This window comes from Podarcis filfolensis (assembly GCF_964270895.1).
Source record: "Podarcis filfolensis genome assembly, chromosome: 16".
In the NCBI taxonomy this organism is placed as follows: domain Eukaryota; kingdom Metazoa; phylum Chordata; class Lepidosauria; order Squamata; family Lacertidae; genus Podarcis; species Podarcis filfolensis.
In genome coordinates, this window is record NC_139620.1 from 8,481,468 (window position 1) to 8,503,353 (window position 21,886).

General features: G+C 48.8%; 1 protein-coding gene across 2 annotated transcripts in view; it reads left to right on the forward strand.

Annotated features, from left to right (window-relative positions):
• ATP8B2 (ATPase phospholipid transporting 8B2) overlaps positions 1-21,886 on the forward strand; it is a 62,324-nt gene extending 40,438 nt beyond the window's left edge. For both annotated transcript variants that reach the window (XM_083590985.1, XM_083590984.1), the window contains 12 exons: positions 752-867; positions 2,485-2,649; positions 4,832-4,943; positions 5,281-5,386; positions 6,499-6,643; positions 9,167-9,350; positions 10,333-10,556; positions 12,919-13,002; positions 14,466-14,696; positions 15,764-15,902; positions 16,872-17,002; positions 19,210-21,886. In XM_083590985.1, the coding sequence (XP_083447111.1) occupies positions 752-867; positions 2,485-2,649; positions 4,832-4,943; positions 5,281-5,386; positions 6,499-6,643; positions 9,167-9,350; positions 10,333-10,556; positions 12,919-13,002; positions 14,466-14,696; positions 15,764-15,902; positions 16,872-17,002; positions 19,210-19,512 (1,940 nt within the window). In that variant the 3' untranslated portion in view covers positions 19,513-21,886. The remainder of the gene's footprint in view (positions 1-751; positions 868-2,484; positions 2,650-4,831; positions 4,944-5,280; positions 5,387-6,498; positions 6,644-9,166; positions 9,351-10,332; positions 10,557-12,918; positions 13,003-14,465; positions 14,697-15,763; positions 15,903-16,871; positions 17,003-19,209) is intronic.

Sequence of the window (21,886 nt, forward strand, 5' to 3'; positions counted from 1 at the left end):
TCTTCCTGATTTCTGATTTCTTCCGGTCGTTTTAGCCATTTCATCATAGTCCATTAACTTCTTCTCTGGTCGGGACTTTATCTTCTTTCCATCTCTAGGCCAGTAACATCCGTGCAGCCGTAGTCGCATACACAAATAGTCTTTTCTACTCCTTTGGGATTTCGGCACCTAGAATTCCTAAAAGGAAAGCTCCAGGTTTTTGAGAAAAGGTTATTTTAAACATTTTTTTCCAACTCGAAACTACATATATTTCACCTTGAGCTCACCGGAGGAAAAACGAGCTTTGTTGTTTAGTCGTGTCCGACTCTTGGTGACCCCCTGGACCAGAGCACACCAGGCCCTCCTGTCTTCCACTGCCTCCCGCAGTTTGGTCAAACTCATGCTGGTAGCTTCGAGAACACTGTCCAACCATCGCGTCCTCTGTCGTCCCCTTCTCCTTGTGCCCTCCATCCTTCCCAACATCAGGGTCTTTTCCAGAGAGTCTTCTCTTCTCATGAGGCGGCCAAAGTATTGGAGCCTCAGCTTCAGGATCTGTCCTTCCAGTGAGCACTCAGGGCTGATTTCCTTCAGAATGGATCGGTTTGATCTTCTTGCAGTCCATGGGACTCTCAAGAGTCTCCTCCAGCACCATAATTCAAAAGCATCAAAAACGAGCTAAAACAGCAATAAATAAATTTCAACCTGCTTGTGCTTAAAATCTGTGGGGTTTTTGTCTCCTCTCCTTTTGTCTCCCCTCCCTGCTCCCCATAAGTACGGAACCACGAGGGCCAGATCCGTCTGTACTGTAAAGGAGCAGACACCATTTTGCTGGAGAGGCTTCACCCAGGCCACCAAGAGCTGTATAACGTCACCACTGACCATCTGAATGTAAGTAGTTTTGGGGGGGAGCAAGAGAAGGGGTGAGTGGAATGCAAGACTGCCGTTCTGTGGGGCTAGTGATGGTTGCCAATTTGGGCGACTTGAATAGAAGCGTTTTAGATGCCAAACTTTTTTCTTTTCTTTTTGGCCTGGGCATTTGGGCCTTAATTTGAAGAGAGATTGGGAATGCGTGTGTGTCCTCTGTTTTTTTTGGTCCTGCTTTTAACGGGGTGGGGTGTGAGCCGTCCTCTTGACGTATTCTCAGCGGATCAGCATTTTTAGGTTCTTGTTCAAAGGCTGTTCTTACGTTTGGTTTCGTGTTGCTATTCTTGCATTCTAAACCCCTTTCTGATGCTTTCGTGTTAAAAAAAAGTGACAATTAAATAGAAACGTACAGTGGTACCTCTGGTTGTGGATGGGGATCCATTCCGGAGCCCCATTTGTAACATGAACAGATTGCAACCCGCGTCTGCGTGTGCGCAGGTCGCAATTCGCCGTTTCTGCGCATGCGCATGATGTCATTTTGAGCGCTTGCGCGAGTGGCGAAACCTGGAAGTAACCCTTTCCAGTACTTCCGGGTCGCCGCAGGACGCAACCTGAAGAGATTTAACCTGAAGTAAGTGTAACAAGGGCGCTGTGGGTTAAACCACAGAGCCTAGGACTTGCTGATCAGAAGGCTGGCGGTTCGAATCCCCGCGACGGGGTGAGCTCCCGTTGCTCGGTCCCTGCTCCTGCCAACCTAGCAGTTCAAAAGCACGTCAGAGTGCAAGTAAGATCGATAGGTACCACTCCGGCGGGAAGGTAAACGGCGTTTTCGTGCACAGCTCTGGTTTGCCAGAAGTGGCTTAGTCATGCTGGCCACATGACCCTGAAGCTGTACGCCGGCTCCCTTGGCCCATAGAGCGAGATGAGCGCCGCAACCCCAGAGTCGGCCACGACTGGACCTAATGGTCAGGGGTCCCTTTACCTTTAAACGTAACAAGAGGTATGACTGTACTGAGTTGGGGACAAACCACGGTGATCTGCAAAAAGTGCTTCCGGCTTCTCTACCTCCTCCTCTCTCTTTTTTAATATAATTTTTATTGATTTTAACATATAAATTATAAAATGTACCACAAAACTTATCACTTATACAATCTTTTTGGACTTCCATCAGCCCCTCTGATGATCCACCGTTTTAACCACTTGTTATGCATTTCTTAACTTTATATTGCCTTTACATCTCTTAACAAATCATCCTCCCCCTTCTCCATTTTTACAATACTTCTAATAATACTCCTCACAAAACTTCTTGCAGCCCTACAAACGTTGTCTGTTCTTCACAATTACTTTTCAAATAGTCCGTAAATTTACTCCAGTCTTCCGTGAATTTCTGGTCTCGCCGGTTTCGAATCCTTCCTGTTAGTTTATCTAGTTCCGCATAGTCCATTAACTTCATCCTCCATTCTTCAATCGTCGGTAACTCTTCTTGCTTCCATTTTTGGGCCAATAATATTCTTACTGCTGTTATTGCATATAAAAAGAGTTTACATTCATTTCTATTTATATCACTCCCAACAATGCCTAGTAAAAATGCTTCTGGTTTCTTTTTCCACCTCCTCCTTCTCTTCCCCTCTCCACCCCCAGGAATATGCTGGCGAGGGTCTGCGGACGTTGGTGCTTGCCTATCGCGACCTCGAAGAAAGCTACTACTCGGGCTGGGCTGAGCGCCTGAAGCGAGCCAGTTCCGCCGGCGAGGGTCGCGAGGAGAGATTGGCCCGGCTTTACGAGGAAGTAGAGAACGACATGATGGTTGGTGTTTTTCACCGCTGCGTTGCACGTTCTTGTTCTTTATTTTCCCATATAATTATTTTATTAGTTTTCCGACATATCATTTTTAACAGTAATTAAACATACTTTCATCTCTTACGCCATTTTTTTGACTTCCATCCATCACATCTGAAAATTTTCCAATCTATTCAGTAAATATACATTTCTTACATCCACAGTTACATTTAACTCATAACTAATATCTCTATTCTTTCTCTACTTTGCAATGCTTCAAACTTTTCTCCTTACAAAACTTCTTGTAGTCCTACTAGCATAATTTGTTTACGCTGCTCATTCTTGTTCTTATTGCTTGAGCGGTAATTTTTAAATTATTATTTTTATGTTTATTTATTTACAATTTTTAAATATAAAATCTAGTTGTTCATGTATTACATAAATTGCAACTGTAGGTGTATTGTGTTGGGCCAGTGCATGTTAAAATCTAAAAGCTGTTTGTTTGGGGGGAAATAATAAATTTTTATTTTAAACAATTCAGAAAGATACAAAAAAGACAAAAGGAAAAAACCTAAAGAAGATATAAATAAAATTACATACGTAGTCCCACCCTTGGCTCCCCTCCACCACTACTCGATATCTCTTCTCGATTATATTAAATCTTAACATTGCATTCCTTATCTTAACTTCCTTTCGTATCTCAAGTCAAACATCGCTCTTCTTATACACTCTACAGTTTTAGTCTATACATATCAACGTATTGTTTTGTGAACAGTGTTCACCTAGATACTCTTCAAAGCATTTCAATTGTAGTTTTACCTTTTGATTTGACTGTAACCTGCTTTTATTTTTGCCAATTGTATACAGTGGTACCTTGGTTTGGGTTACAACCATTCTGGATTACAACCACATCAAACCCGGAAATGTGTGTCGCTTTTTTTAGATTACAACCCATTTATTTTTTTTACAACCCATTTTTTGGGGAGGCCCCATTGGCGAAAGCTCGCCTTGGTTTACAACCTGTTTTGATTTACAACCGGACCTCTGGAACGGATTATGGTTGTAAACCAAGGTACCACAGTATTTTATTTTACATATCCACTCCTCTTTGGAGGGAATTTTTTCGCTAAAATCTAAAAGCCATTTTATAAACAAACATGTTTTAGAGAAGCATTATCCCTATTGCATCTCCAACAGTTAGATACCTTAGATAACCCTTTTTTAAACAAACAAACAAACAAAAAAGGGATTTTTAAAATTCGTGTTGGTTTTTCCATTGTATGCCGAAATAAACCTAGACAGCATCTTAAAAAGCAGAGACATCACCTTGCCAACAAAGGTCCAGATACTTAAAGCCATGGTTTTCCCAGTAGTGATGTATGGAAGTGAGAGCTGGACCATAAAGAAGGCTGATCATCGAAGAATTAATGCTTTTGAATTATGGTGCTGGAGGAGACTCTTGAGAGTCCCATGGACTGCAAGAAGATCAAACGTATCCATTCTGAAGGAAATCAGCCCTGAGTGCTCACTGGAAGGACAGATCCTGAAGCTGAGGCTCCAATACTTTGGCCACCTCATGAGAAGAGAAGACTCCCTGGAAAAGACCCTGATGTTGGGAAGGATGGAGGGCACAAGGAGAAGGGGACAACAGAGGATGAGATGGTTGGACAGTGTTCTCGAAGCTACCAGCATGAGTTTGACCAAAGACAGAAGTGCCTGGTGTGCTCTGGTCCAGGGGGTCACGAAGAGTCGGACACGACTAAATGACTAAACAACAACAACATGCCGAAATTACCCTTTGGGAGGCTTAACCCTGAAAACCCACCTACAAATAATTCATATTGGGGGGTAGCCTGACAGGAATAGCCCTCCTGGATTTCCATCAGCTTCGTGACAGTTTTGCCTAGTGGGCGGGGATGATGGGAGCCGGGAGTCCAGCAATATATCTGGAAGGAACCACATCGACTGCTTTAAATAAATGAGTGCCCTTTTTTTTATCAGGAGCCTCCAGAGGAGCCCCTCGTTTTAAGCTCCTGATCTTTTCTTCACTGCTGCGCGTGTTCCTGCCGTTTGCGGGATGTCGCAAATATCGACAGGTGGCTGTGGTTTGCGAGGAGCTGCCTCGCGGGCCAAATTTGGACCCGGGAGTCAGAGGTCTCCCATTTTGTGGCATCAGGTAACTTTGCCTTTTGTTTCTGTCTCCCTCCAGCTGCTGGGGGCCACCGCCATCGAAGATAAGCTGCAGCAGGGCGTCCCGGAGACCATTGCCCTCCTCACACTGGCGAACATCAAGATCTGGGTGTTGACGGGAGACAAGCAAGGTGAGGCGGCTGTTCCAAATGCCAGCGGAACGTGTCCCATTTTGCAGCCCGACCAGGAATGTCCCCCCAACTCTTTATTACGGCACAGATTGCTGGGTCTAAGAGGCCTCCTAAATCCACTTTCACACTGTACATTCAAAGCGCTGTGATACTACCATAAACCGTCATGGCTTCCCCCCAAAGGATTCTGGGAGCTGCCATTTTGTGAAGGGTGCTGACGGTTGTTAGGAGACCCTCTGCCATTTGAGATAGGTTCTTGGGGCCCCGTTTTGAAAATTTTAACTCCTGGAGGGTTTGGGTTTTGATTCGGGCCTGTCCCCTCTCTCTCCTCCCTCAGAGACGGCCGTGAACATCGGCTACTCCTGCAAGATGCTGACGGATGAGATGACGGAGGTCTTCATCATCACGGGGCACACGGTTTTGGAGGTGCGGCAGGAGTTGCGGTGAGTGGAGGCCCGCGGGCATGGCCCCCTTGGTGGTGGCCCCTCCATTAGGGGCTTTCTCTGCCTTTCCATTTGTCTGGCACCAAACATTGAACGCAAGCAGAAAGTACTGCTCTGTTGGCTAGTCAAGGTGCGTTTCCTGCTACTGGTGGTGTTCCAATAGTGGTGATCTCTTGGGGCCAGATTCGTGAAATGGACAGGTCTAAAGACAGCAGTGGGTGGAGCAAAAACCAAAAATGGTCAGGGGCAACCCCTCTCTCTCTCTCTCTCTCTCTCTCTCTCTCTCTCTCTCTCTTAGAAGACTTCTGAAGGCAGCCCTCTTTAGGGAAGCTTTTAATGTTTAACAGACTACTGTACAGTGGTACCTCGGGTTAAGTACTTAATTCGTTCCGGAGGCCCGTACTTAACCTGAAACTGTTCTTAGCCTGAAGCACCACTTTAGCTAATGGGGCCTCCTGCTGCTGCTGTGCCGACGGAGCATGATTTCTGTTCTCATCCTGAAGCAAAGTTCTTAACCTGAAGCACTATTTCTGGGTTAGCGGAGTCTATAACCTGAAGTGTATGTAACCCGAGGGACCACTGTATTTTAATGCTTTGTTGGAAGCCGCCCAGAGTGGCTGGAGAAACCCAGCCAGGTGGGCGGAGTATAAATAATAAATTCTATTCTATTCTATTCTATTCTATTCTATTCTATTCTATTCTATTCTATTCTATTCTATTCTATTCTCTCTCTCTCTCTCTCTCTCTCTCTCTCTCTCTCATTTCCACACTTTTCTCTGCTACTCCTCCTCTCCTTTTCTTTCTTTCTTTCTTTCTTTCTTTCTTTCTTTCTTTCTTTCTTTCTTTCTTTCTTTCTTCCCTCTCTCTCTCTCTCTCATCTCTGTGCTACCCGTTGCCCCTTTCCAAGCCACGCAAACGGAAAGGTAACATTCAAAAAATTAAGCCCAATGAACAACAACAACAAAACCCACCCACCCACAGGAATGGTTTGCTGTAGTTCCCTCTGACCTGCCGAATCTGCCCTTAGAGGGTTTGGAAAGAAGGCAGGTGAGTCCTTGGCTGCTTCTCAAATCCTTTCCCCCGCCCGCTTTCCTCCCCACCTTCTCCGGCAGGAAGGCTCGAGAGAAATTGGTGGACGCTTCCCGGTCCGTGGGCAATGGGTTCACCTACCAGGAGAAGCTCTCTGCCTCGAAGCTGACGTCCGTGCTGGAGGCTGTGGCTGGGGAGTACGCCCTGGTGATCAATGGGCACAGCCTGGTAAGTGGGTGCCTTGTGGGGGGGAGTACCTAGGCCCAGCGGCGTAGCGTGGGTTGTCAGCACCCGGGGCAAGGCAAGTAATTTGCACCCCCTAACCCGGGGCAAGGCAAGTAATTTGCGCCCCTTAACCCCTAACCTGCCGCCGCTGCCAGCTTCTTCTTGCTGCTGCCTGGGCTGGGGTATTTATGGTAAGGTAGCCACGGCGGCGGCGGCGGCAGGTCCGTGTCAGGTGATCTGAGGCGAGTTGCCGCTGGCGCTGCCGCCCAAACGACACCGCTTGCCCGGAAGAGGAGGAGGGCAGAGAGGCGAGGAAAATGCAACATGGCCCAGCAGCTGCAGCAGCAGCAGCAGCAGCAGCAGCGGTGGCAGGGCTGTGAGGAGGGGCTGCCTGGTGCGCCCTCTGCGGCCCTGACGCGCGGGGACCGCGGCAAGCGCTGAGAGCCGCTGCCTGCCGGACGCCTTCAGCCCGGACGCGCACACAGCTCGTCGGTTCTGCGAGACATGGGGCTCTGCTACAGCCTGCGCCCGAGGCTCTTCGGCGACTCCGGAAGCGGCGAGCGCCCCCCCCAGATGTTGCGCCCGGTGCGGCCGGCCCCCCCTGCACCCCCCACGCTACGCCACTGCCTAGGCCGCATTCACGCCATACATTTAAAGCACTTTAATACTTCTTTAAACAAAGAATCCTGGGCGCTGTAGTTTAAGGGCCCAGATAGTTCTTGGGAGACAATATTGCCCTTTGCAGCTGCAGTTACACATTCTACGTATGGTCTTTTTGTGGGAGGCGGATTGCTGGTTTGTTTTTGTTTTATTATGCATTTTCTGTTCTCATTGTGTCTGTGTGTGTGTGTTATTAAATTTTCTGCTTTAAAATTCAGAATATTCATTTAACCAACCGTCGAATATCGGTGACTTCCCTTCTTCTCCTTCCATGGTTCATTTTGCCTAACGTAAATCCCTGCATATTTTAAATAAACCAAGCCATTCAGTATTCCATTATTACATCCGTCAAAAGTTATTTACACTGTTGAATATATCTTAATGCTTAGTTTTGTGTTTCCATGTTGTGAACCACCCTGTGATCTTTGGATGAAGGGCTGTATATAACAATAAAACAATAACAATAACAACAACAATAATAATAATAATAATAATAATAATAATAATTTCCTGGAGTGGCTATTTGCTTCTTTGTGTGGACGATAAATATGTGGGATTGAGGCCTGCTGGATAACATCCTGCTCTCCCAGGTGCCCATGGAAACCCTGCATGCTGGATTTAACCGCAGCAGCAGCTGAGATCCCCAGGACCTGGTATTCAGAGGCATAATGACTCTGGCAGTGGAGGTAGAACATAGCCACTGTGCCTTGATTTCTCCTCTGTGCGTTTGCCCAACCCTCTTTTAAAGCCATCCAAGTTGGCGGCCATCACTGCCCCTGTGGCGGTGAGTTCCACAGTTTAAAATCCTTTTAGCTGCCCTGGGCCTTCCAGCACTTGGCTTGTGTGCTTGTAAGTTATAAGAGTAACAAGAGAGGGAAGGGAAAAAGAAACTATTCTCTATCCTCCATGTAATACTTTCATTTTATAAGCTTCCATCGTGTCACCTCTTAAACACATACGACTTGCCCCCCACCAAAAGGAATCCTGGGAACTATAGTTCCCCTCTGGAGCTAGCATTCCCATCACCTTTTTGTCTGCAGGGAATCTGCCCAGGGCCTAATCCAGTTATTCATAATATTTTTATTAATTTTAACATATAAATTATAAAATGTACCACAGAACTTATCACTTATACAATCTTTTTGGACTTCCATCAGCACCTCTGATGACCCACCGTTTTAACCACTTGTTATGCATTTCTTAACTTTATATTGCCTTTACATCTCTTAACAAATCATCCTCCCCCTTCTCCATTTTTACAATACTTCTAATAATACTCCTCACAAAACTTCTTGCAACCCTACAAACGTCGTCTGTTCTTCACAAATACTTTTCAAATAGTCCGTAAATTTACTCCAGTCTTCTGTGAATTTCTGGTCTCGCCGGTTTCGAATCCTTCCTGTTAGTTTATCTAATTCTGCATAGTCCATTAACTTCATCCTCCATTCTTCAATCGACGGTAACTCTTCTTGCTTCCATTTTTGGGCCAATAATATTCTTGCTGCTGTTATTGCATATAAAAAGAGCTTACATTCCTTTCTATTTATATCACTCCCCACAATGCCCAATATAAATGATTCTGGTTTCTTTATAAATGTATATTTCAACATTTTTTTCAACTCATTATATATCATCTCCCAGAAGCATTTCACCTTTTTACATTCCCACCACATGTGATAAAATGTTCCCTCTTTTTCTTTACATTTCCAACATTTATTACTGACTTTATACATTTCCGCTAACTTAACAGGTGTAATATACCATCTATACATCATTTTCATCACATTTTCTTTTAGGGCATTGCATGCTAATCCAGTTATTCAGCAAGTCGCACTGAGCATCCCTCACTCTCCTCTCTCCCCACAGGCGCATGCCCTGGAGGCCGACATGGAGCTGGAGTTCCTGGAGACGGCCTGCGCCTGCAAAGCCGTCATCTGTTGCCGCGTCACCCCCTTGCAGAAGGCCCAGGTGGTGGAGCTGGTGAAAAAGTACAAGAAGGCCGTCACGCTGGCCATCGGCGACGGGGCCAACGACGTCAGCATGATCAAGAGTGAGTCCCGGGGCGGCGCTTGCGTGAGCTTTCGTCTTTTTAGTTCCGCGGATGCGTATTTTTTTAAAAAATGCCACAGCACAAAAGGAAAACGCGTTGGGAGGGAGGAGGAAATAAGCAGACTTCCGTGACGAAGGCCTTTGCAGGGTGGGAAAGTTCCAAAGAGAGGCAGAGCCAATTGGCTGCCCTGATGGATTGAGACACCTGCTTCCCTCCTCTGGCCCTGCCTACCACTGAAATGTGGCCTCTTGGTCCTCTATATGGTAAAAGAGGGACGCGGGTGGCGCTGTGGGTTAAACCACTGAGCCTAGGACTTGCCAATCAGAAGGTCAGCGGTTTGAATCCCCGCGACGGGGGGGAGCTCCTGTCGCTCGGTCCCTGCTCCTGCCAACCTAGCAGTTTGAAAGCACGTCAAAGTGCAAGTAGATAAATAGGTACCACTCCGGCGGGAAGGTAAACGTTTCCATGCGCTGCTCTGGTTCGCCAGAAGCGGCTTAGTCATGCTGGCCACATGACCCGGAAGCTGTACGCCGGCTCCCTTGGCCAATAAAGCGAGATGAGCGCCGCAACCCCAGAATCGGCCACGACTGGACCTAGTGGTCAGGGGTCCGTTTACCTATACAGTGGTACCTCGGGTTAAGTACTTAAATCGTTCCGGAAGTCCGTACTTAACCTGAAGCACCACTTTAGCTAATGGGGCCTCCTGCTGCTGCCGCGCCGCTGGAGCCCAATTTCTGTTCTCATCCTGAAGCAAAGTTCTTAACCTGAAGCACTTTCTGGGTTAGCGGAGTCTGTAACCTGAAGCGTATGTAACATGAGGTACCACTGCATGGGAAAAAGGCTCCTCTCTCCTGTTTTAGAAACAGAGAGAACCACGTGTGCTTTGTCCTTCCTAAGATGGAAGATGGGGGATCTGAGCTTGGGATGCCGTAGTAGCCTGACTTCCCCTTACCCCTCTTTCCGTTTCCTGCGTTCCCGCCAGCCGCCCACATCGGTGTTGGAATCAGCGGCCAGGAGGGCATCCAGGCAGTGCTGGCCTCGGACTACTCTTTCTCGCAGTTCAAGTTCCTGCAGCGCCTCCTGCTGGTCCACGGGCGCTGGTCCTACCTGCGCATGTGCAAATTCCTTTGCTATTTCTTCTACAAGAACTTTGCCTTCACCATGGTGCACTTCTGGTTCGGCTTCTTCTGCGGCTTCTCTGCCCAGGTGACTCGGCTGGCGAATCGGAGGGGTGGGTAGGGCGGGGGTCCGCAGTGGGGGCTTTCTCCAGGCTCATGCTTCACCCTACTTCCTGGATGAGCCGCACGTTGAGTGAGCGTAGCCTATCAGGGTCATGGAAAGCAGGGGATGATGTCACGAAAGCTATCCAGCCCACTTAATTTGGCTACCTGATGGTCATAGCCCAGGGGTGGCCAACTCTTAAGAGACTGCAATCTACTTTCAGATTTAAAAGCTGGCAGTGATCTGGGGAGCGTCTCCACCCCTATCGTTCTGCCCGGACATTGAGGTCCAGCGCCGAGGGCCTTCTGGCGGTTCCCTCACTGCGAGAAGCCAAGTTACAGGGAACCAGGCAGAGGGCCTTCTCGGTAGTGGCGCCCGCCCTGGTGGAACGCCCTCCCACCAGATGTCAAAGAGATAAACAACTACCAGACTTTTAGAAGACATCTGAAGGCAGCCCTGTTTACGGAAACTTTTAATGTTTAACAGACCACTGTATTTTAATACTTTGTTGGAAGCCGCCCAGAGTGGCTGGGGAAACCCAGCCAGATGGGCAGGGTATAAATAAATAATTATTATTATTATTATTATTATTATTATTAGGGACACAGGTGGCGCTGTGGGTTAAACCACAGAGCATAGGACTTGCCGATCAGAAGGTCGGTGGTTCGAATCCCCGCAACGGGGTGAGCTCCCATTGCTTGGTTCCTGCTCCTGCCAACCTAGCAGTTCGAAAGCACGTCAAAAGTGCAAGTAGATGAATAGGTACCGCTCCGGCGGGAAGGTAAACGGCGTTTCCGTGCGCTGCTCTGGTTTGCCAGAAGCGGCTTAGTCATGCTGGCCACATGATCCGGAAGCTGTACGCCAGCTTCCTCGGCCAGTAAAGCGAGATGAGTGCCGCAACCCCAGAGTCGTCCACGACTGGACCTAATGGTCAGGGGTCCCTTTACATCATTATTATTATTATTATTATTATTATTAATTTACCCCCGTTTTGGGGGAGAAGGAAAGCTCTGGAGTTTTTTGGGGGTGAAAACAGCAGCACAGAGAAAGCTCTGCCTTCCCTTCCAGAGATCAAACAACAATGGAGGGCGGGGCAAGGGGGTGGTGCAGGAGTCAGTTTTAGCGACACTAAGGAAAGGGAGCCAGAGATCAACCGTGATCTACCAAAACCTCGCAGGGATCGACCAGTAGATCACGATCGACCTGTTGGACATTCCTGCCATAGCCAAATGAATTAAGCTAGGGTTGCTGTGGAGATTAAACGAGGGGGGCGGGAACCACTCATCCTACCCTGAGCTCCTCAGAGGAAAAAGTTGGGGTGTAGATTGAGTAAGTCGCTAAATGCATCGCTGAAGGCAGCAATTTCACCCCGAGAGAAAGGAGAGTTGTCGTGGATTAGCCACACCGGTGATCCCAGTCTATCACGGATCACTCAGTGAAGAGGATCATGCCACCCTGCTAAGTAGCCAGTCTTCTTTGGTGATGACAATCATTATAATTTACTATCTGCCCTTCACCTTAAGGTCGCAGGGCATTTTACAACAACTGAAACACAAGCAGTTAAACAACTTGCAATCAGGGTAAATAATAACAACAGTAATAATAGCAATAATAGCAATAAAGCAGTACATCTTCAGAATTCTCCAAAAGCTGGGTAATAAAGTTGTCTTCTGTGGAGAGGAAGGCCCACAGCTTAAGGTCTGCCACAGAGAAGGCCCTCCTCTGCCACCCCCCAACCATCTAAGGCAGAGGTCAGCAAACTTTTTCAGCAAGGGGCCGGTCCACTGTCCCTTAGACCTTGTGGGGGGCTGGACTATATTTTGAAAAAAAAAATATGAATGAATTCCTATGCCCCACAAATAACCCAGAGATGCATTTTAAATAAAAGGACACATTCTACTCATGTAAAAACACCAGGCAGGCCCCACAAATAACCCAGAGATGAATTCTAAATAAAAGGGCACATTCTACTCATGTAAAAACACGCTGATTCCTGGACCGTCCGTGGGCCGGATTTAGAAGGAGATTGGGCTGGATCTGGCCCCCGGGCCTTAGTTTGAGTACCCATGATCTAAGAGCAATGAAATAACTAGGAAGACCTGGTTTTCAGCTATTTGGGTCCCGAGTTGATTAGGGGCTTGATGTTGTTGAGGGCTGATGAAGTTGGAGGTTTGAAAATCCTACTCCCCGTCCCCCAAAAAAGCTACTGTAAAATGTTTTGGAAATGCAGCAAACCCAGCTGAGTGACTGGGTTTTGTTTTACACCAGCGGGCCTGCAGGGGGCAGCAAAGACTCCTTTTGTTCTCCTCTCCCTGGTCTCTCAATTTCTCCCTCTCTCTTTTCAAAGACTGTCTACGATCAATATTTCATCACGCTGTACAACATTGTCTACACCTCGCTGCCAGTGCTCGCCATGGGTGTCTTTGACCAGGTCAGTCATGTTAATTCTGCAGTGTGATACAGCGGTTAGAGGGCAGCAGACTGGCAAAGGCTGCTGTGAGCCAGAAGGACCAGTGGCAGGGGCGGCGAACCCATGGCTGTCTCAGATGTGGGCCCCACATGTTTTTCCCACCCGTCATGTCCCAACCAATCAGGGATCCTAGAATTGTAGAGTTGGGAGGGACCACGAAGATCATCTTCTTGTCCAACATAATCTTTTGCGCAATAGGGGGCTCAAACCCACAACCATGACATAAAAAATTTCATGCTCTTCCTACTGAACTATCAAATTCAAATGTAATTACAGGGGGGTAAGGTGGTGGTGGGGAAGCCCATGGGCATTTAGATGTTGTCGGACTCCAAACTCCCGCCGGCCCCAACGGTCAGGGACGCTGCAAGTCCAGCAAGGGCCACAGGGTTAGATCGGAGGGTTAGATCCTTAGCTTGGGTCAGTGGTTCCCAAACTGTTCAAGCGAGTGCCCCCTGGTTCCATAGACCAATTCCCCAGTGCTCCCTACCCTATAAAAAGCATTACAGTGGTACCTCGGGTTACAGACGCTTCAGGTTACAGACTCCGCTAACCCAAAAATAATACCTCGGGTTAAGAACTTTGATTCAGGATGAGAACAGAAATCGTGCAGCGGCGCAGCGGCAGCAGGAGGCCCCATTAGCTAAAGTGGTGCTTCAGGTTAAGAACAGTTTCAGGTTAAGAACGGACCTCCGGAACGAATTAAGTTCTTAACCCGAGGTACCACTGTACTGAGAACTGCAGTTTGCATGACCTACCAGGGAAGATAAAAGTTGCATTATGGCACTTTTATTAAAAATCCAGTTAGAAGTATTTCGTTTAATTCAACACAATGAATGGGCTTGATCCAGCGATACCAGCTTTTCAAAATCCTTTACACCTCCAACGTCCCATGCAGCCCCCTTGCCTCCTAACACCCTTCCCCAGATAATCCCACTATTCCCCCGGGGGGCAGTGTGGTGTAGTGGTTAAGAGCAGTAGACTTATAATCTGGGGAACCGGGTTCACTTCCCCGCTCCTCCACATGCAGCTGCTGGGTGACCTTGGGCTAGTCACACTTCTCTGAAGTCTCTCAGCCCCACTCACCTCACAGAGTGTTTGTTGTGGGGGAGGAAGGGAAAGGAGAATGTTAGCCGCTTTGAGACTCCTTTGGGTAGTGATAAAGTGGGATATCAAATCCAAACTCTGCTTCTTCTTTCGGAACCCCTGGGTTAGATATTGACGGAGCAGTGCCCCCTTTGCCTGAATGGCCAACTTCTTCTGGTTTGTTTCTCTCTGTGCATGTGTGTCTATCCCCTCTGGCGAGTCTGCGTTGAGTGTGCCGCACCCAATTTTTGTCCCTGTCTGTCCCTGGCCTGCGTGACCCACTTGGGGTGGTCCTGCCCTCAGGCCGAAAGGCTTAGCCCTGTCCCACTCCCTTTTCCTAGGATGTGCCTGAGCATCGCAGTTTGGAGTACCCCAAGCTGTACGAACCGGGGCAGCTCAACCTGCTCTTCAACAAGCGGGAGTTCTTCATCTGCATCGCTCAAGGGATCTACACCTCCGTCTTCATGTTCTTCATTCCCTACGGGGTCTTCAGCGACAACTCCCACCTGGCCGATTACCAGTCCTTTGCCGTCACCGTGGCGACCTCCCTCGTCATTGTCGTCAGTGTGCAGGTAGGACAACAAACCCACCCACCCACCCCAACAACAACAACAACAACAAAAATATATATCTCCCACCAGTCCAGGCTTTCTACTCCTTCTTATCTGCTCCGAATAAAACAGCTGCTCCACCCAAGGTGTATTTGCATCTGCATGAGCCCAGGGGGCCAAGGGTGGTGCATTCTGGGAGATAGTTTGCTAGGGGACTAAAGGCAGTGCATTCTGGGAGATTTCTGCTCGGTGGCCAAGGGCAGTGCATTCTGGGAGATTTCGACTAGCCCTAGGTATCGGTGAAAGGGGATTGTTGCAATGCATTCCCAGTTATAATTACAGTGGTACCTCTGGTTGCGAACGGGATCCATTCCGGAGGCCCGTTCACAACATGAAAAGAACACAACCCACAGCGGCGCGTTTGCGCATGCGCGGGTTGCGATTCGCTGCTTCTGTGCACGCGCATGACGTCATTTTGCGTGTCTGTGCATGCGTGAGCAGCGAAACCCGGAAGTAACCCTTTCCGGTACTTCTGGGTCGCTGGAGGACGCAACCTGAAAAAATGTAACATGAAGCAAACATAACATGAGGTATGACTGTATTGCGTTACAGCGGTATCTCTGGTTAAGTACTTAATTCGTTCCAGAGGTCTGTTCTTAACCTGAAACTGTTCTTAACCTGAAGCACCACTTTAGCTAATGGGGCCTCCTGCTGCTGCCGTGCCGCCGGAGCACGATTTCTGTTCTCATCCTGAAGCAAAGTTCTTAACCCAAGGTACTATTTCTGGGTTAGCGGAGTCTGTAACCTGAAGTGTCTGTAACCTGAAGCGTATATAACCTGAGGTACCACTGTATTATGAGTTTACTGTATAATCTTGAAAGGAGGCTTGGCTGCGAGGAAGGGTGTCACTGTGAAAATCAGGAAGGGACCCTGCGCTTCTGAATTTGCCGCTGCCCTGCTGGTGGTGAGGGGAATACATTCCACATATGCTCAGTGGAACCTTTCTCCGCTGTGGGGCGGCAGGAAGAGCCTGCGCCGTCCCTCACCCCCATGATGCTCTGCTTGACCTTCTCCCCTCCCCGCAACAGATTGGCCTGGATACAGGATTCTGGACGGCTATCAACCATTTCTTCATCTGGGGCAGCCTGGCTGTTTACTTCGCCATCCTCTTTGCCATGCACAGTGATGGCCTCTTCCAGCTCTTCCCCAACCAGTTCCGTTTTGTGGGTGAGTCTGGAGACTGCTTCTCTGTTTGGGTCTACAACTTCCTCTCTCTCCGCCCTGCCCTCTCTCACACATGCCTCATTTCTTTGCCTCCTTGCAGAACTATTACTGACAAAGGTGGTGCATTCTGGGAGATTTCTACTGGGGCCCAAGGGCTGTGCATTCTGGGAGATTTCGGCTGCATGGCCAGCGGCCGTGCATTAATAATAATAATTTTTTATTTATACCTTGCCTTTCCCGGTTCAAAAACCGGGCTCAGGGCAGCTAACAACAAATTTAAAACACTTAACTGATGCAACAAAAAACAGCTTAAAATAGAGTATAAAACGTGAATAACGATAAATTCAGAATTCAGAAATAAATTTAGGGAGGAAATCCATCCAATAAACATTAGATGATCACCAGGGCTAGCTGGCTAAATTAGTCCTATTTGGGCCAGCGAGGAGACCAGGGGAGAATTAGCTGTGGGATCCCAGAGCTGGTAATCTTCATAAAAAGGGGAGGGGGAGGGAAGGAAGGGGAATAAAAGACCAGGCTAAATTCAAGTTGAAAGCCAGGCAGAATAGCTCAGGCCCTGCGGAAGGAAGTTAAATCCTGCAGGGCCCTGGTCTTATGGGACAGAGCATTCCACCAGGTCGGAGCCATCACTGAGAAGGCCCTGGCCCTGGTGCAGGATAATCAAACTTCCTTAGGGCCCCCGGGACCTCTAAACTATGATTATTCATGGATCTTAAGGTCCTCTGCGGGGCATACCGGGAGAGGCGGTCCCGTAAATACGAGGGCCCTGAGCCACAAAGGGGACATTTCTGCAATGTGTGTTATGGGAAATTTCCTTTACACTTTTGTACAGGGGAGGGGACGGCAGAGGGACCTGGTGCCCAGGCTGTCGTGAGCTCCCCTGTTTCCCAGATCAGAGGTGCCTCTGAGTCTCTCCCTCTCTCCCTGACCTCTTGCTTTCCTTCCTCTGCCCAGGCAACGCCCAGAACACACTGGCCCAACCCGCCGTGTGGCTGACCATTGCCCTCACCACCGTCGTCTGTATCATGCCAGTGGTCGCCTTCCGGTTCCTCAAGCTGGACCTGAAGCCTGAGCTCTCGGATACGGTGAGTTTGGGTGCAGAGGGATCCCAAATGGAAGATGGGGGAGAGGCCCTTCCTCCCTCCCCCACCCCCGAGGTAGACACCTTGTCTGTCTGCCAGCCCCCACTCTCCCTGCCAAACTCAGGTTCTAAATTTCATTCTCTTTTTAATTACCATATTTTTCACTCTTAAGACCATAAGATGCACCTGGTTTTTGGAGGAGGAAAACAAGAAATAAAATATTCTGAATCCCAGAAGCCAGAACAGCGAGAGGGATCGCTGCGCAGCGAAAGCAGCGATCCCTCTCGCTGTTCTGGCTTCTGGGATAGCCGCGCGAAGCCTCTTCAGGGCAGCGGGATGAAGGCTTCCCTTGCCCTGAAGAGGCTTCTCGCGGCTAAGCCAGAAGCTAGAACAGCGAGAGGGAGCGCTGCGCACCTATCCCTCTTGTTGTTCTGGCTTCTGGGATAGCTGCGCAGCCTGCATTCGCTCCATAAGACGCACACACATTTCCCCTTACTTTTTAGGAGGGGAAAAGTGTGTCTTATAGAGCGAAAAATACGGTATTATTTTTTAAAAAATGAATATGTTTCGATGCAAGCAGAAAAAGAATGAGATGGTTCAGCAGGTAGAGCATGAGACTCTTAAATCTCAGGGTTGCGGGTTCTAGTCCCACATTGGGCAAAATATCCTGCATTGCGGGATGGGGTGGCCTGGATGACCCTCATGGTCCCTTCCAACTCGATATGATTCTCAACACCTGTCGAGCATAACCAGAGCGCAGAGAGATTGGAATAATATGCAATTGGGCAAATCTCCAGGACCGGATGGGCTGACTTCTAGATATTATAGATCTTTGAAAGAGTGGTTAATACAACCTTTGAAGGAAGTCTGCAATGAAATTCTGGAAGGGAAGAGGGCACCAGAGTCGTGGAAAGAGGCGTATATTACACTTATACCGAAAACAGAGACTGAAAAGACTCAGCTTAAGAACTACTGCGCTATATCGTTACTTAATGTGGATTACAAAATTTTTGCTGACATTTTGGCCAAGAGATTGAAAAAAGTATTGATGGAAGAGATTCATAAAGACCAAGCGGGCTTTCTCCCGGGAAGACATTTGTCTGATAATTTGAGGAACATAATTGATATTTTGGAATAAAACAAAAAGTGCCATTCTTGCATTTGGTTGTTATCTATTATGTCGACAGTGGCTATTCAGGGTTTGTTTCGTACAGCATCTCTCTGCGTATTAACACGGGACGCTGACGTAAAGCAGGGCATCTGTAAGGTTTTGGATCCAACTCTTTTTGTGACCCGCCCTTGCCACTCCATCGTGGCACATCAAGGGTTCTGACGACACTCTTGCCCAGGTAGCTACATGCAGAAAATGCCCAAAGGCTCTTCCAACCAGAGCATGAAGCATTCTATAATCCCACATTAAAGCTTCTGCTTCTAGCAGGTCTCATCTGTCTGCCCTGAGAGGTGCCACTTCACTTAAGTCCGCAGCCCAAATCCTTGGGATATTGCTGGCAGCCATATTGGGCAAGGCCAGCCTCGGCCAACCGGATGCCCTCCATAAGTTTTGGACTACATCTCCCATCACCCTCCCTGATCGGCGTGGCTATTTTGGACTACAACTCCCATCAGCCCCAGCCGGCACGGTCATTTCTGGACTACAACTCCCATGAGTTTCTAGCCGGCACGCCATAGAGTTACAGCCTGGGGCTGATGGGAGATGCAGTCTGAAACAGTAAGTGGGATAGCTCAGTCGATGGAGTAGGAGACTCTGAATCTCAATCATCCTGGCGCTCTTCAGATCACTGAATCGTTGAACTGCACATTTGGAAGGGACCACAGGGGTCATCAAGTCCAACCCCTGCAATGCAGGAATCTTTTTGCCCAACGTGGGGTTCAAACTCATAACTCCTGGGCAGTTGCCTCCTACTTCTTAAAAGAGTACAGACCGTCCCAGCCTAGGCCTTTAACCTGGCGTAGTGGTTAAAAGTCTCAGACTAGAACCTGGGAGATCTGGGTTCGAATCCCCACTCATCCCCAGGTGTGATCTTGGGGCCAGTCACTTTCTCTCAACCTGACATGCCTCACAGGGTTGTCGTGAGGAATATGGGGACAGGGAGACTGATGGATGCCCCCACGAAGGAGGGGGGGGAAACAGATTTCCTTGCTGCCTCTGACTCTCCCCTCCTCCCCGCTTTCTCCTTTCCCCCCCTCAGGTGCGCTACACCCAGCTGGTGAGGAAGAAGCAGAAAGCCCAGCACCGCTGCATGGGGAGGGTGGGCCGGGCGGGCTCTCGCCGCTCCGGCTACGCCTTCTCCCACCAGGAGGGCTTCGGAGAGCTCATCATGTCCGGCAAGAACATGCGCCTCAGTTCCCTCGCCCTCTCCAGCTTCAGCGGCCGCCCCAGCGCTAGCTGGATCGAGACTTTGCGCAAGAAGAAGGGCAGCGGCGGCGGCGGTGACAGCAGCGTGGCCAGCAGCCCTAGTGGGGGTGGGCCCGACAAGACGCTGAAGGTGTGAGGAGGAAGGTCCCGGGACAGACAGATAGACACACGCAACGGACGGAACTCCCTGCCTCAGGAGGGGCGGGGAGGGCTGCCCCACGGGCCAAAAATGCCCCCCCCCCCCGGTAGCCGCAGAGATGCGGATCTTACCGGATGGATCGAGGAGGCCTAGGAGGCTTGCGGCCGTATAACCAAAAAGATGATGATAATAATAATCATAAAAATAACTGACTGCTGGCTTACAGTGGCAAACAGGTCACTGGCTGGGGTAGGGGGTACACAGGTGTAAACCCCAAACACACACACACACACACACACACACACACAACCCTCAGACTGATGTTACCCTGAACTGTTGTGCAAAAGGGAGTCTTTTTTTCTTCTTCCAAGAATGAAAAACCCAGTGACATCTCCCTGAACCGCACATGAATGTATCTGGCTTGGAGGCGCAAGAAGGTTGGGGGCGCTTAAAGGTGCGTCGGAGGCTGGAGCCTCGCGTCAAGAGGCGGCGGGCGAAAGATTGGGGGCGGGGGCCCTGCACCCCGCTTTTGACCCGCCCTCCATGCCTTGTCCTCCTATCATCTAATCGTGTCTTTTTAAAATATATATATATATACAGATCTATATGAAAGAAAACGATCCACGTTTACAAAAAAAAAAAAAAGGAGGAAAAAAAGATTATTATTTTTATCTATCCCACATTGGCATTGGAAGTTCTCTAGGTGTGCCTCCCTCGGGCACTGGGCGGCGGTGTTTAAAGGACAAGGTTGGACTGGCACGGCTTGGGAGATCCTTGGTGCCCGCTTCCGCAGGAGCTGTGCCACCCAAAGTGCGAGGGAGAAGAATTCGGGCACAAGAGGTTGCTAGCCTCCAGCAAGATGCCTGGAGCATGGATTGCCTTTTTTTTTTCTTTCGGGGAAAGAGGTTGCGGGGAGGTGGGGGGAGCTTTGAAACACATCGGCTATTTTCTCTCGCCTCCCCCCCCTCGAAGAACCTGCTTGGTTAGTTATTTTTTGCCCTCTTGTCTGCGCCCCAGAGAGTCTACACCCTTGGGTCTGCTATTCCCAAGGCAGGAAATAGTTTAAGAAAAAGAAAAAAAATATTTTTATATAACGTAGGACCTCGGCTTGCAAGCAGGCTCCCTCCTCTTAAACACCCAACCAACCAACCACCTTTGCCGATTCTCTGGTTTCCACCAGCAAAAGCCCACCCATCACAGCAGAGCTAACTGGATGGCGCAAATGTTGAGTCGAGAATGAGAAGGCAAGGGACTTCGCCTGTTGTGGTGCTGGCCAAGGATGAGGAATCGGCTGGGCTGTGCTCAGGCCACAGCTTCCCCCATCCTTGCGCTCGGCTCGGGGCTTTGCTACTGCGGCCCGCGGAGGATGTGAGAGGGCGTCAAGCCCTTTGCGCCCAGTTTCCTCACCACTCTCCCACAAAGCAACATTTATTCTGGCAGACGTCCCGGCGGCTTACTTGTCCTGCAAAAGTTCATTTAAAATAAATAAATCCAGGCACTTGCGGCAAGTCGCTGTGTGAGGACGTGCCTTGTGGAACTGTTCCTGAGATATGCTAGGAACTGGGGCGTTGTATGTAATGATAGCCTTACTCAGAGTAGACCTACTGAAGCGAATGCTTATGACCAGCTTAGGCACAGTCGGTCTGACTCTGGAGTGGATACAAAGAGGATCACCACCCTTGAATGCAGATGAACAGGGCCTGAAAGTCTTCTCTCGCTGGCTTGCACTTCAATCCTAAATGGCAAATTTTAAAATACATACACCTCTGTCGTGTCTATATAGACACACACATGCATAGTCTTGAGTTTGACCACAACAACAGTCCCAACAGCCTCATAGGCCAAAATGTTGGGGCCTAGGAGGCCTCAAGTTTCCTTGCCTCTGTCGGGATAAGGAAAAGCCAGAAAATTTAAGATTTCTCTGTGGGTGGGTTCCTTCCTTGCTCTGCTGTGTGACCACCCCCTACCCAGTTTTTGAAGTTTCCTAGCATATCCCTCAAATTTTCTTTCTCCCTCCCCCCCCCCATCTCAGAGGCACAGGCAGGGGGCTATTTTTTGCAGCGGCAACATTTTAGGTCTGCCTCTCACCCGTCCCCCTTCTTGTCTAAAACCCGACTTCGATACCAAAGAGAAAAGTTCATTGGGGGGCGGGGGGGGGGGAGAGGATTGCCATGGACTACCTTATTTTTATTGTGTGTGGTTTTTTGGGGGGGTGCAGGGTGAGAGGGGCTTTATAAGCAGGGCAGCCGTGCCGTGCAAGGACCGAGGGACATTCCATATAATTTATTACATATTTCTATACTTGGCAGAATTGTATCATTTTATGGGTATAAAGAGAAATTGCATTTTCTTAAAAAAGACCAAAAAAAGC